Source organism: Strix aluco, chromosome Z (genome assembly GCF_031877795.1).
Source record: "Strix aluco isolate bStrAlu1 chromosome Z, bStrAlu1.hap1, whole genome shotgun sequence".
Classification (NCBI taxonomy): domain Eukaryota; kingdom Metazoa; phylum Chordata; class Aves; order Strigiformes; family Strigidae; genus Strix; species Strix aluco.
Genome location: NC_133971.1, coordinates 85,348,060 through 85,361,219, shown reverse-complemented (window position 1 = coordinate 85,361,219; position 13,160 = coordinate 85,348,060). Strand labels below are relative to the sequence as shown.

The 13,160-nt window shown below is 42.2% G+C and overlaps 1 protein-coding gene across 2 annotated transcripts in view; it reads left to right on the top strand.

The window, feature by feature from the left end:
* Nucleotides 1–12,886, top strand: part of UNC13B (unc-13 homolog B) — a 219,561-nt gene extending 206,675 nt beyond the window's left edge. For both annotated transcript variants that reach the window (XM_074812733.1, XM_074812732.1), the window contains 5 exons: nucleotides 2,505–2,585; nucleotides 2,984–3,131; nucleotides 8,366–8,458; nucleotides 9,558–9,717; nucleotides 10,919–12,886. In XM_074812733.1, the coding sequence (XP_074668834.1) occupies nucleotides 2,505–2,585; nucleotides 2,984–3,131; nucleotides 8,366–8,458; nucleotides 9,558–9,717; nucleotides 10,919–11,204 (768 nt within the window). In that variant the 3' untranslated portion in view covers nucleotides 11,205–12,886. The remainder of the gene's footprint in view (nucleotides 1–2,504; nucleotides 2,586–2,983; nucleotides 3,132–8,365; nucleotides 8,459–9,557; nucleotides 9,718–10,918) is intronic.
* Nucleotides 12,887–13,160: the final 274 nt, after the last annotated feature.

Sequence of the window (13,160 nt, the reverse complement as noted above, 5' to 3'; positions counted from 1 at the left end):
GGTGTTACAAGAGTGTAAATTGTTTGTGTCTGTGTAAGCATTGTGGATTTTTTTTTTTTGTCCTTTTGTTTTTGCAAGCACATACAAGCTAATAGGGAAGGCCTGAGTAAATGGCTCTTCAGAGCCCCTCTCTTCTGTGTATTTTGCAGTTCCACTAAAAGCCTGGGAAAACTGCGGGATGGATTTTAAGCTTTATTTGTCTTAAATAGAACAGGGGGAACAAAGCCCTAGTTAATCAGATAACTCAGCTGAAAACTGAGACTGACAGGCTCTTGTCGTGATGACAAATCGATTTCACAGTGTATTTTAAAATGCTCAGAAAACCAACCATAAACCTGGCACCTTGGTGCCACATATCTGCTTTCCTTTTATTATCAAACTCTGCTCGGTTTGCTTAATAGCCAGCAGTGGAAGCAGGGAGCAGCAGCCTTCTCTCCCTTGTGCTGCCCTCAGGATAATCAGCTGAGCTCTGACCACAGAGTTCTGAGAGTACCTGTGGAGAATACAAGGATGAGTCAGAGACCAGGAATTTTTTAAATTTTTTTAAATTCTTCTGCTTGGAGTTGCATAATTATTTGATGTAAATATTTGTGGCTTGCTCTGGCTGGCAATCTGGAAAGTGCAGTCCTTTACAGGAACAGTGTGGGATTTGCAGAGGGCAGGTATGCAGGGAAATGACAGTCATGGGCTCCTCTGTGTGTAGGTGCAAGCATTACCAGTCCAGTTACTGAGTTATATTTACATAATGCGTTGGACAAAGTGGCATAGGGAAACTCCTAGAAAGCAGTGATGTGTTGCTGTGCATTGACATCATGGGCACTGTGGGGTGACTGCTCAGAGCAGGGCTGAATGAGCTCTTTAGGTGTTTAATAGAAAAACACTGACCACCTGGTTTCTGTCACTGTGTGAGGAATCTGGCAGGCAGACCTAGAAAGTCATTTCAACAGACACGAAAGTCACTCTGCCTTGGGGACACAGCTACCCTGACTAAATTGGCCTCTCCCATGAATGTGGGCTCTGGCTGATTGTGCACTTAATCTGACTGTCAGACAGAGAAAAGAATGTTTTGCCCTCTGTGTACTGAAGTGTGAAGCCACATCATCTTCAATTGAATTACTCCCAGTTCATGAAGAAGAGGGAGGAGAGCTATTGCTCCCCTAAGGACAGCTTGTCGCAACAGAAGATATGTTGCAGCTTACAGAGCACTGTGCCACCGCACAAAGGTCCCCAGACCAAGAGCATCCTGTGTGGGGGAAAGAGGCAAGTTGAGGCACATCTCTAGTACTCAAGAAAGCACAGTGCAAAGTTGTCTGAGATACTGCTGACCTGAGAGGCATCTTCCGTACAGTTTAATGCAGCAACTGTGCAAAGTGCTAGCTAGATGTCTGTGAGAAGCGTGGCAAATGCCTAGCACTGTGCCTAGACTGTGTGAGCCCCGTCTCCATCAGGCAGGAGATGGATCGTGGTGGATAATGAATCAGAAGAATAGCAGCCATGTGAAGAATCACCAGGCTGCAAGATAGCCAGCAGATTTATCAGCATGAAATGCACACATGATGCCACACACTAGGCATGCTTTACTCAAAGGCAATTTAGTAGACATGTTTCCTGGAAAGTGTCTTGTATCAGAGGCTATGACATCTTTAAAGTAGGGATAAGTAGCCTTTGCCTGATTTGCCCTCACCTTTTTCATGAATGCTTCAGCACCCAGGCTGCAGTCAGCTGGCCTGACCCTCCAGCAGCTCAGTTAGAATTTGGATTTGTGCAAAGCTTTGACTTCCTAAAATGTGCCATTTTTCCCTGAGACCTAGCCTAAGCATCAGAGAGAAAGAGCTTAGTGAAATACCAAAGGATGGCACATCCTTGTAGTCAGGTAGGAGTCTAACAGGGATACGCTCCCACCACAGGGAAGGAAATCTCTTCCCAAGCGATTCCCAGCTCCTTGTTATTAGAGATGGTGGGTCTTAATAAGAACAACTTCTTTTAGCAAAGGTATTTTCTAGAACATGTTGCTTGTTTGTTTGTTTTTCTTCCTCTACACCAACAATATGATGAATTAGTGACTTTTGTAGATAGAAGAATGACAAAAATTCACAAACAACATATAACAACTTTGCCCAATATCTGGTTCTCAGAATTCCTTGATTTAGGTGGTATTTTGAGAGTTTTGTTGTGGCTGCTCTAGAATGACAGGAGTAGCAAGCAGACTGCTGTTTGGGTTTTCTGAGAAACAAACTGATTTTAAATTGTCACTTATTTCTGTCCAGTTCCTTTCCTTATTTCTCTCTTCTGTGCCTGCAAGAGACAGAGAAAGTGCGTTTATGTTCAAGTTAAACTGTAATAAACAATTCTGGGAGACTCCATTAAGCGTTCCTTAAACAGCTGAATTAATACTGTGACCATGTAGCCACATCACGAATCCAAAGAAAGTGATGATACTGGGAACTCCTTTTCCTTTAGTTTCTTGACAGCATATTCATGTCAAATACAATGGTTGTTTGCAGGATCATATGGTGAGAGAAGAAACTAGGAGTCTCACTCCAAAGCAGTGTGCTGTTTTAGATCTGGCACTGGATACAATCAAAGTAAGTGATTCTATTTCTGTCTCTGTCAATCCCTTGCTGCATTCCCAAATAGTATTTGGGAGGGTAGTGCCTGTCCCAGTTCAGGAGATGGCAGGAGTCTGTCACTACTGTTACAGCAATAAAGGCACTAAGTGAGTGATACCGCCACGTTTATGTAAACCTAAACAGGCTCAGGTGACTGGCATGTGCTGGGAGCCAGCATGTTTATACTTAAGTGCTTTGGAAGAGGAAAGCCATGAGCAGTTGGTATCACTTAGTCTAAGAGCTAGATTTCCAGTACAGAAGCTGTTTTGTGAATTTTTCCAGCTCTTTGCCATCCGCACGCGCAATAGCATGTAAATGTTGGTTGCTGGTTGCAGTTCTTCCTCAGTATTTTTCCTGTTTCTTTTTACTCGTAGCAATATTTCCATGCTGGTGGGAATGGTTTGAAGAAAACCTTCTTGGAGAAGAGTCCAGACCTGCAATCACTTCGATATGCTCTCTCTCTCTACACTCAGACCACAGACACTCTCATCAAAACCTTTGTCCAGACTCAGACAGCTCAGGGTAAGGCTCTTTTGTGTTACTGGCAAAGTTGAATGGAGCTATCTGCTCTCTTCTTAATTGCACTGTCTTGTACTGCCAGTTTGTGCTTTTGGCAGTAACGTTTCTGGAAACGTGACAGTTCAGAGCTTTTGAAACTGGGAAGTAGGGAAAGAGGGTTATTTCCCACTCAACAACTACGTTTTGAGAGAGCAGAAACATGTGAAACATAAGGCCTGGGGTGTTTGTGATCTTTTTTTCTGCAATCCTCACTTACCAGTCACGTTTCATGAATTAATGTGGGTGGGTGACTTAATTGAAATTTCAAGTTACTGTACTGAGACTTACACAGTGGTGTGAGAGACTATTTCAGCAAGATACCGCTACATAAACTAGTCAGTGCCTGTGTCACAGGCCAGCTGCCAGCAGCCTGTGTAGTCCTGACTAAGGCTGATTGACAGCAACGTGATGAGTCAAGGAGCTACATGCTTCCTGTAAAGGGAAAAGTCTCTTAGGAGAGCAACAAAAGCACTGTTTTGTCTGCAGCCAGTATAGGATATGTGCTTGCTAGATGATTACAAATCACCACAACACATTAGTGAGCTGCTGGGATGGATCACTGGAGTTCTTTGGTAGGTCTCTGGGAAGGCACGATAGTGGTTTCATTGATTTGGAAGGGGTAAACACTTAATTGTCTCTATCTTTCATTGCTTTTCATGTAAGCATCTCCAGATTGTTGTACAGAATAATTTGGTCTCTAGTTGGGGACCTTCACTGGCTGACTATAAATCTCACTAATCTCAGGAAGGAACAGATGCTATTATAGGTTAGTTCAAAACTGAAACAGATGTTTTAAGTTTTCCGGCTGTTTAAATACAATCCTTGGCACTGGGCTTCTACATGTCAGCAGCAAAAGTCATGTAAGTCCATGGGGGTGTCTTTCTGCCATCTTTTCGCTTGGGGGCCTTTTTCCTTTAATCCTGACATGCTTATGAGAGCTGGAAGCCCCCACAGACTGTACTAACTCTGTCAGCATACTGTCACACCAACAGCTGAAATCAAGGGGAAAAGCAGTCCCTAGGCAACACACTTTTCCCTTGTGTGCAAATGAGACTGCTTGATACTGGCATTCCCCAACCTGTGGAGAAAGTACTGAGAATTCCTGACCAAAACAGGTCTTGTTTTTAAAGTGAAAAGTTGAGTGTAGTTTTGGGGGACTGAATCATCCCTGCCTTTAGCAGCATGACATATTCTTGCTTAGGTTGAAACAGACTGCATTAAAACAGTGAAGTTGTCAGTGCTTGCATTTGAGGGAATGGTCCTGTAGCTGTGTCCCAGAAGAGCAACGATGACATCCAGTGGCCAGACAGGTCAAAGACTGCTGCATCCACGAGGGACTCCAGGAACTTGGCTCTTGCCATTAGAGTTACACAAAACACATTTTTGCAGGGAATTTGTGTGCACAGTGTGTTTTCAATCTTTGCTGTTCTGTGACAAATGTTTCCCATTATATATCCAGACCATGAATTGAAGCTAGTTTTTTATGTGGATCCTCTTATGTTGTCATGATGAGCCAAGGTATAAGGATGTTTGCAGCCCTGCTGTTCTACAGTCAGAAGTGTTTAAAATTAGAGGAAGATGCTCCGTTGAAGTTGCAAAGTGGCAAATTCAAAGCTGATATGAGGAAGCAGCTTCATGCAGTGCACGATTTGACTGGAAAACTCCACTGAGGGCAAATGTTTACCAGATACACAGAGATAATTGAACACAATCTAAGAGCAGCAGGAATATAGAGGGTTGCCACAGAAGTGAGTGGTATTTTTTTTTTTTTTTAAGAAGCTTAGAAAGAATGAAGCTTTAGCTTTAGGACATAAGGTGCTTTCGTTACAAGGTCATCAATTATATCTCATAGCTGACTGATGACATTTCTTTGTGGCTTGTCTGAGTCACTTTAGGAGAGAGGTACTGGGAATGGTAGGCCACTGAGCTGGTCCAAATCATCATCTTCTACATTAGTAGGCTTGAGAGTGTTGGACCTTGTTTGGGGAACAAAAGTCTTGAGGTGTGCCACCTAATATTTGTAGGATCAATGATGGAGTATTTCTGAGAAAGGCATGACTGGCTCCTGGGATTGGGGATAGAAAAGGATATTGCTTGCATACACTTCTCAGTAACCCCAGCTGGCAGATTGGTTTGGAGATCTGCACATGTGTTGGAGGGACAGAAGGGGCAGGACTAGTATTTACAGCTGACATCTGCTTAGCAGAGCTCTCTGGCTGATGTTTCCCTTTGCATAAGTCAAGCTTCCCACAAGCCTATGGGTGGAAATGGCTACATGCAGAACTATTTAAAATCTGATTCTTTGCCTCTCTTTACCTCACTGCTCAATGGTTGCATCTTCCAGTTTGTGAGGTACCTATTGCCCTCGTTTTCTTACAGAGCACATTTCTGTAGCACTGTGCTGTTAAATGTTTGCTCTGCAAAGTTGGATCAGGGCTTGCAGTTTAGTTATGCCAGCACAAATTCTGTTTTTGTTTTAACCCAGACAATCACTTACTCACAGACAGCCTTGCTCTCCAAAGCCCATGTTGGTGCAGAAGATCTACAAGGATATTTTGTCTATCAAGAACTAGAATATTTGTCTTTGTATTTGTTTAAGTGACACCACTAATTGGATTGTAATTCATACTCTTCTCTCTTTATCCTGCTTACTCTTGCCTTTTGAATTCATGTCTCAGTGCATGATGGGAAAGGTATTAGGTTTACCGCTAATGAGGACGTTCTTCCTGATAAGGGTATGTTCAAGACTAATGTTGTTACCATAACAACATTAGTCCACTGCCTTGCATTTGAAGCCATCTTGCCCGTGCTCAGAAATCTTTTCCAGAGACCTGTTCCCCATAGCTCCCTGTAGAAGTGAACTTTCACCGAATGCTTGCATCCTATAGACAGAGCCACAGGTTGCGCGGTTTAGAATTCTGTACCTTGCCTGAGAGCCTGTCCCCAGGCTTGAGATTTATTCATGGGTTATGAAAGCTGTCTCGAAAATGGACTGGTTTTTGATAGATGCTATGGACTTGTTTCCTTACCCTAAACCATGGGCTGTGTATTGCTGTTTCAAGTCCTAGACTTGCATGCATGTGGTCTGCTGAGATGGGCTACTGTAACACATGGTAATGTCTGTTATGCACTCAAGGTTATGGCTGAGCTTGAACCATCTGGCTTGAAGGGGTATAGCTAAAAGTCTGGGTGCTCAGGAGAGCCCTAAAGTTGTGTTCCATCTCTCAATTTATTTCTTGCTCTCCAGAGTCTCTTTGTAACCCATTGCATGAGCTCAGTTCTGCAGTTTCACCTTCCAGTATTGCAACACCAATGAGACTTTATGTCGATTTAAATCTGCTCATCACTAAATGTGCAAGCATGTGTGTGCACGCAGTTACACATGCTCAGAATATTTTTCACTGGACATGTACAAAGTGGTTTTTTTGTCTCCGAACATTTCAGTTAAAAGAACAAGATTTTTGTATGAAAAGACAAGAATGAAGGTAACAAAAAAAAAAAAAAGTCTTAATTATGTCTCCCTCAAAGGTAATGGGATGATTCTGCTGTCAGTGTCTCCTTTGTAACCTATTAATTACACTAAAGATCACTAAAATGGAGACCTGGGTGTTTGGCAGCTGATGTTTCTGCAGATGTTGCCTGATAAAGTTGTTATATACTCTTGGCAATCTTGTCTGTTCCCATGGAAAATGCCAACAGTATGAGTGACAGACCCAGAACATCAGATGGGTCAGGTCAGTAATTAAGCCTACCAATTTTAAAGGTCTGTGCTTGTATACAGAAAGAAGGAACACTGCCCTTCTAAGCGGAGAGAAAACAGTACATTCGAGATCATGTACAAATGTTACAGCCTAGAGGCTGTTTATTGTACTCGGGTCAAGAATAAGAACCTACCCTAAGATAATAACTTGAAGTTCTGTTTTGTTTGCTCAGATACTTGTATATTAATGTGACTTTCACTGCCTACAGTTCTGTGCCATATAATTCTCTTCAGAGAATTGCACAGATTAGCTCTCAACCTCTTAGTTTTTAAATGAGTGGTTTTGCTGCCTGCAGCCTGTTCTTCTGAGAGTTGACTTGCTAAATCTATCTAATCAAAATGTTTGTTTAATGATATCCTTCAAGCTCCTTATCTTGAATTTCAATTCTTTCATTTAGTAATGTGTCTTAGCCTCAAAACTGACAAAATAACACTGCTGTTTATAGGTACTCAATTACCCCATAGGTACCCCAATTACAACAGCATTGCTAATTGTCAACCTGAGGTCAGACAGTTATTAAAGGGAAAGTAAAATCAATCTCACTATCCTATCAAAGACTTCATTTTCATTTTGCAAAGCAGTCTTCTTCTGTAATGTACATGACATCTTGACTTTCTTGCGCAGAAAAATGCCATTTCTACATATTGCATGATAATTATGATTAAAAGTTAAGAAGTTGAAAACATCATAATACATGAATTGTAAGGTTCATGAGATCTTCTCCCTCTGTTACAACATACTTTCCTTTCCTCTGTCAAGCTCCATCTTGTTTTCTCTCTGGCTGACTGATGAAATGTGCAAGTTGTGAGTGCTTCTCTCTCACCATTTTTTGTACACAACAGTGAAGGGATTCTCATTATCCTCTGAAGGGAAGCAGATAGGCAGTCAGGATGACAACTTTTATCTGATGTACAACATGGAAAAAGGTTCTTGGAGGGTGAGACTGCACTATGGCTCTGTCCAAATCACTAGCGTCTTTGTCTGTTTTTTTCCTAAACTTCCTTTCTGGTGTGGTTTTTTGTTTGGTTGGGGTTTTTTGTCCTCCCTTCTTCCCTGAGTGGACAGGAATGCTGATGCCCGCCACTGGAATGCCTGCATGTACACACAATAGCTTGGCAGGAACCTCTGGAAAACCCTTGCTCTTTGTGAGGGTCCATTGCCTAGCTTTAGGTCTTTTAGATTTTTTTAGAATTCTTACTAGTATTCTCAACAGGATGCAATCTTCGTAGTGGAGTGCAAAAAATGTTAGTGTTTATGTGTATTGGGCATGCAAGCCTTATGTTACCTTGCCTTAACGTTATCGGTGTTGACTGAAAAGCTGGCTGTGGAAGGTCTACTGTGGAAATACTATATTGTCTTGCTGAGGCCATAAACCAAAGACAGGTGCCAATAAACTAATTCATGTGTGCATGGGGGGTCTCAATTTTCTTCCAACAGGCTCTGGTGTGGATGATCCTGTGGGTGAAGTGTCCATACAGATTGACCTGTATACCCACCCAGGAACTGGTGAACACAAGGTCACAGTGAAAGGTATGGTGAAACGTCTTAATGCTCAGGCTCTGTGACTGTATCAAGGCAAATCTCCCGTTGGCAGTCATTATATTTCTGTGTTAGCTCATGGGATGTGAATCCAGAATTGTTTTCTCTGTTTCCTATCAGGAACATGTAGAGAAACAGCAAATGAACTTGTCCAGTCGGTGACATGGCAATGTACAGTCCTGTTGTTTATTGGCAACAATATATGAAGTAAACAAAAATCAGATGATGGCTTTCACCAGGCACCACAGTTTAGCCTGTGCTGCAGAGAACAGGGCAGCATGACAGGGTGATGTTGCAAAATTGCTCAATGTAAACAGAGAGATTGCAGAGCCAATAAGAGTTGAGAGGCTCCTCTCCCCTGTCCTGAAGGCCATGTTGATCCCTGAAGAGCTGATCTGAAAATAACCAAAGCAGTGATTCATCCCATCCATCTCTTCCTCCTTCGTCTCCTTTGCTTGAAAACAGCATATTTAACTACTTTAATTTCCTCTAAAGATTTATATAACCAGCTCTTCAGGCCTCTCTTCTGGCTAAATCTACACTGCAATGCAAAAACTGATTTTCAGAGCTATTTCCTGTGCTTCAGTTTGTTCCCCGCAGTGACCTGAGAGGGAATGAGAATTAAAGAGCTAATAATTCTGGGTTCTGGAACCACCCACAGCTTGTAGGCTATGTTTGTCTTACCTGCAGTCTCATTTTCCTTTTCAACAAAGACCTTAATATCAACACCCAGAATGGCCCTTTTTTTTCTCATCCTACACGTAAGGTAGACGTAAGCACTGAACTGGCAGGGCAGCCTGCCCGGAGCTGCAGGAATGCCTGTTTTTTTGGACTAATTTCTTGACTATGCATGCAATGAAAGCTGAGTGCTGTCCCAAGCATTAAATTCCCTTCACAGAACTTAAACTAGAGCAAAAAAGCATATCTTTATATTACAAAACATCCTTCCCATGTGTGTCGGGACACTGGTGTATTTTGGGTTGGGCTTTGTCCTCTGAAACAAGAAACTAAAAGCAGAGCAGAATGGTGTCCAGAGCAATCAGAACAAATGAGTATTTACTGTAAATCAGGTTGTGACTGTCTTTTCCAGTTGTGGCAGCCAATGAACTGAAGTGGCAAACGTCTGGCATGTTCCGTCCATTTGTTGAAATCACCATGATTGGGCCCCATCAGAGTGACAAGAAGAGGAAGTTCACAACTAAGTCAAAGAGCAACAACTGGGCTCCCAAATACAATGAAACCTTTCACTTGTAAGTGTGAAAAATAGCCTGTGGATCTGACAAGTGCAGATGCAGAGGACAGATAGGGTTTTCCAGGGTCCACGAACAGCCTGCTCAGGGCCCAAAAGAGTATGTGAACTGGTAGCTTGGCCCAGTCTTTGGTGTCTTGCAGGAGAAGCTACATTGTGGGAGTGTTTGTTGTGGGTGGGATCCTGAGGTCTTGTTCTATACCAGCAGTGTCCTTTGACTACATTCTGATACACGTTCTGTGTCCTGTGAATATATTTCACTGTGCTCCATCATTCTAATAAACTTTGTATCTTTTATTGGTAGAGTTGAGGCTAGAAGTTTGTTACATATTTTTAGTTCTTTTAATCTTAATGTTTGTTTTTATCCAAACTTGACCTGTGGGACATGCTTTCTGAACTTGTTTCCAAGGATACAGCCCTTGGAACTGGTTAAGTTGCACTGCTAAAATTGCAGTCTTTCTCAACACCGAGTATTGATCTTTTCTTATTTGGCTTTTATTATTACAAAGGCATCTACCTTCTTGAAAGGCTCAACAAAGGGAGCTACAGACTAGTGCTCACCCAGTTGCACAGTAAGAATGAGAGAAGACATGACCAGCAAACCAGATGTAAACATCTTAGGGGAGAGGCACTGTCCATATAATTTTTCTTTGATGTGAGGAAAAGCAGGCTTCCTCTAAATGAAGAAATTTTGTCCCACTTTTTTTTTATTCTTTTAATTTTAGAAACATCAGAAAGGCTGGGGATGTATTTTTATTAGCTTTTGCTTTAATGGAAGGTTCTGAATCTTTAACAAAGACTTCATCTAATTAAAATATTAATTATTGAAATGAAGCAACCCTTAACAGAAGCAGAAATGTTTAAAGTCATCTGAGTTGAAAACCTATTAGCATGGCTTTAATGTTCCCAGCTCCTCTCATTTTGCAGGTTAACAAACACACACACACACACACAGATGCAAAGGCAACTTGATAAGGGTTGTTAGTTTTTTCTTTTCAGTAGCCAGCTTGTCTTTATCAGCTGCAAATCAGCGAAGTGCCCATATGCCATAGGTTTAACTTCTCCCTCTCTGACCAGGCTTTTCTGTAGAAATGATTTTTCTGTGGCTCACCAAAGCACTCTAGTCAGCTGCTGACACCTTTATTTTGCAGAGATTTTATACGTTCTGAGGAACTGTAAGTAAACTTGTGTGTGTTTTTCAGCATACTGGGGAATGAAGATGGCCCTGATGCCTACGAGCTCCAAGTCTGTGTGAAGGATTACTGCTTTGCTCGGGAGGACCGGGTACTGGGGATAGCAGTGATGCAGCTCAGGGACATAGCAGACAAAGGAAGCTGTGCTTGCTGGTGCCCCCTCGGGCGCAGGATTCACATGGATGAGACTGGACTTACAGTCCTGAGGATTCTCTCTCAGAGAGCCAATGATGAAGTTGCCAGAGAATTTGTAAAGTTGAAATCTGAGTCCCGCTCCACGGAGGAAGGCACCTGAGCTCAGCTGTGTAATGTTCCCTTTTCTCTTCTGCCTTGTGCCAATATGTGGAAGTGTTCAACAATTCTCTTTTATTAATTACAAAAGCTTTTTTCCTGTTGTCTTTGTCAGCTCCAGTAGCGCACGTGTGCTGTACAGGAAACAAATCCATCAATCTGATGTGAATTATTTATTTTTTAGTAGCTGGGTAAGACACCATAGAGAATGAGACAATCTCTTCTTATTTAAGATGCAAATTCTGCTTTGTGTATATAAATTATGCTGGGTTTTGTTGATATGCAGCACTGTGATTTTATCCTCTCAAGTTGGCAGATGTTAAAAAGGTTCTACATAATCACACTATGATACAAACACACAACTGTGTAGAAATTGGGAGAAGAAGAATGATTTGGGGGTTTGGCAAAGCACAGTTATTTCTCATTGAATTCATGTACTGTGGAGTACCAGGGGATGTTCTGACACAGATTATACCAATGTCCCGATGTGATATGCAGACTCCTCAATGTCTGCTTAAAAAAGAAGTTGCAAATTGCTCTGAAGAGGCACACCAAATGAATGTACGACCATGGATGTGCTGCTCTGAGCATGGGTGAGACCAGTGGGACAAGTGCAGAGAGGCCTAAGATTTCATAGCCAAAAGCTGCAAAGGCAACACACCGGGAGCAGACTGCAACTGCCCTGCCGTTATAATTAGGTGGTGTGCCTCGGAGAATATAAATCCCCACGTGCTGCTGGGAATCCTGCATCACCATGGGGGTGCTGTAAGCTGCTGAACTCCGCAAGTCACACTTTGGCTACCGTGACTGACACGGTAAAGAAGGGAACAATGTTAGAGCCATGACAAATAGCATGGCTGCTATATATATTCTTTTGTTAGTTTCTTGACATAGGGTTGGATAATTTAATACTTGCAGGCTTTCTGTAGCATTTTGTTACCCTGGAGTAGCTGAGACCATTCCTCACTATGAACCCAGAAATGATGGCTTGCTTGGGAGAGAGCACCACATCTCCCCTCTGCAAGCATTCAGTCTGGAGTGCTGGTCAGGGGGCAGCAGGTCCATTTGGTTCTGCTCTTGAAGTCACTGTTGGCCGTGCTGCAGTTGATCCACGCTGATTGTCATTAATCTGTGATTTAACGATACCATTGAAAATATTTTTGCACTGTCTTAAAGAAGCATCCTGGTTTTGTTTTCTTGTGAAACAAAACACTGTCCTGAGCAAAGTGATTGCAGGGAGGTCAGAATTTCTGACTGAAAATTCTTAAGCTGGAAGGTCTGGAGTAGTGACTGCACCTGAGCTATGTTTGTTGGAGGGTATTTATTGTTTTGGGGATTTTTTCGCTCTTTCCTGATGCCCTTGTGCTCTGGAAAGTGCAGCTGGAACAAGCCAGTCCTTGCCCATAAAGTACTGTAATACTGTCAATAAATTCAAGGACTGCATATTGAATTACTCTTTCTTTTTTCTATTTTCTCTGTCACTTGTACAGCTGTGTGATACAACTCCTGTATTTCATGGGCCTGCTCTTAGAGTTCTGAGACGGCACATCTGCTTTGTTCTTGTCCATGGTGTATTATAATAATGCTCTTCAAAACTCCACGCTATTTGTCATGATTTTGAATCATTGTACGTGCCATTGTTATGAGAACTGTTAGTACAGTCTTTAATAAACCCTTTTAGCAGCATTTGGAGTCGTCTGTTGAAGTGTAACTAATTGGGTTTGCTAAATCACGTAAGGCAGAATAGCTACTGCATCTTTGCAAATCACTCTTGTTTAGTACATAGATATTTCTTTGGTGCTGTAGATGCCCAGCAAGGGGTATGAGTCAGACAATTCCCCCCTCCTCCATGGTGCCTCCATCTTTGACATCTTTGCCTGAACTTCTTGGCTTCTGATAACACACTGAGACATCACAGAAGAGCATAGAGAGTAACTTCATTTTTTTTTTCTCCTATCTG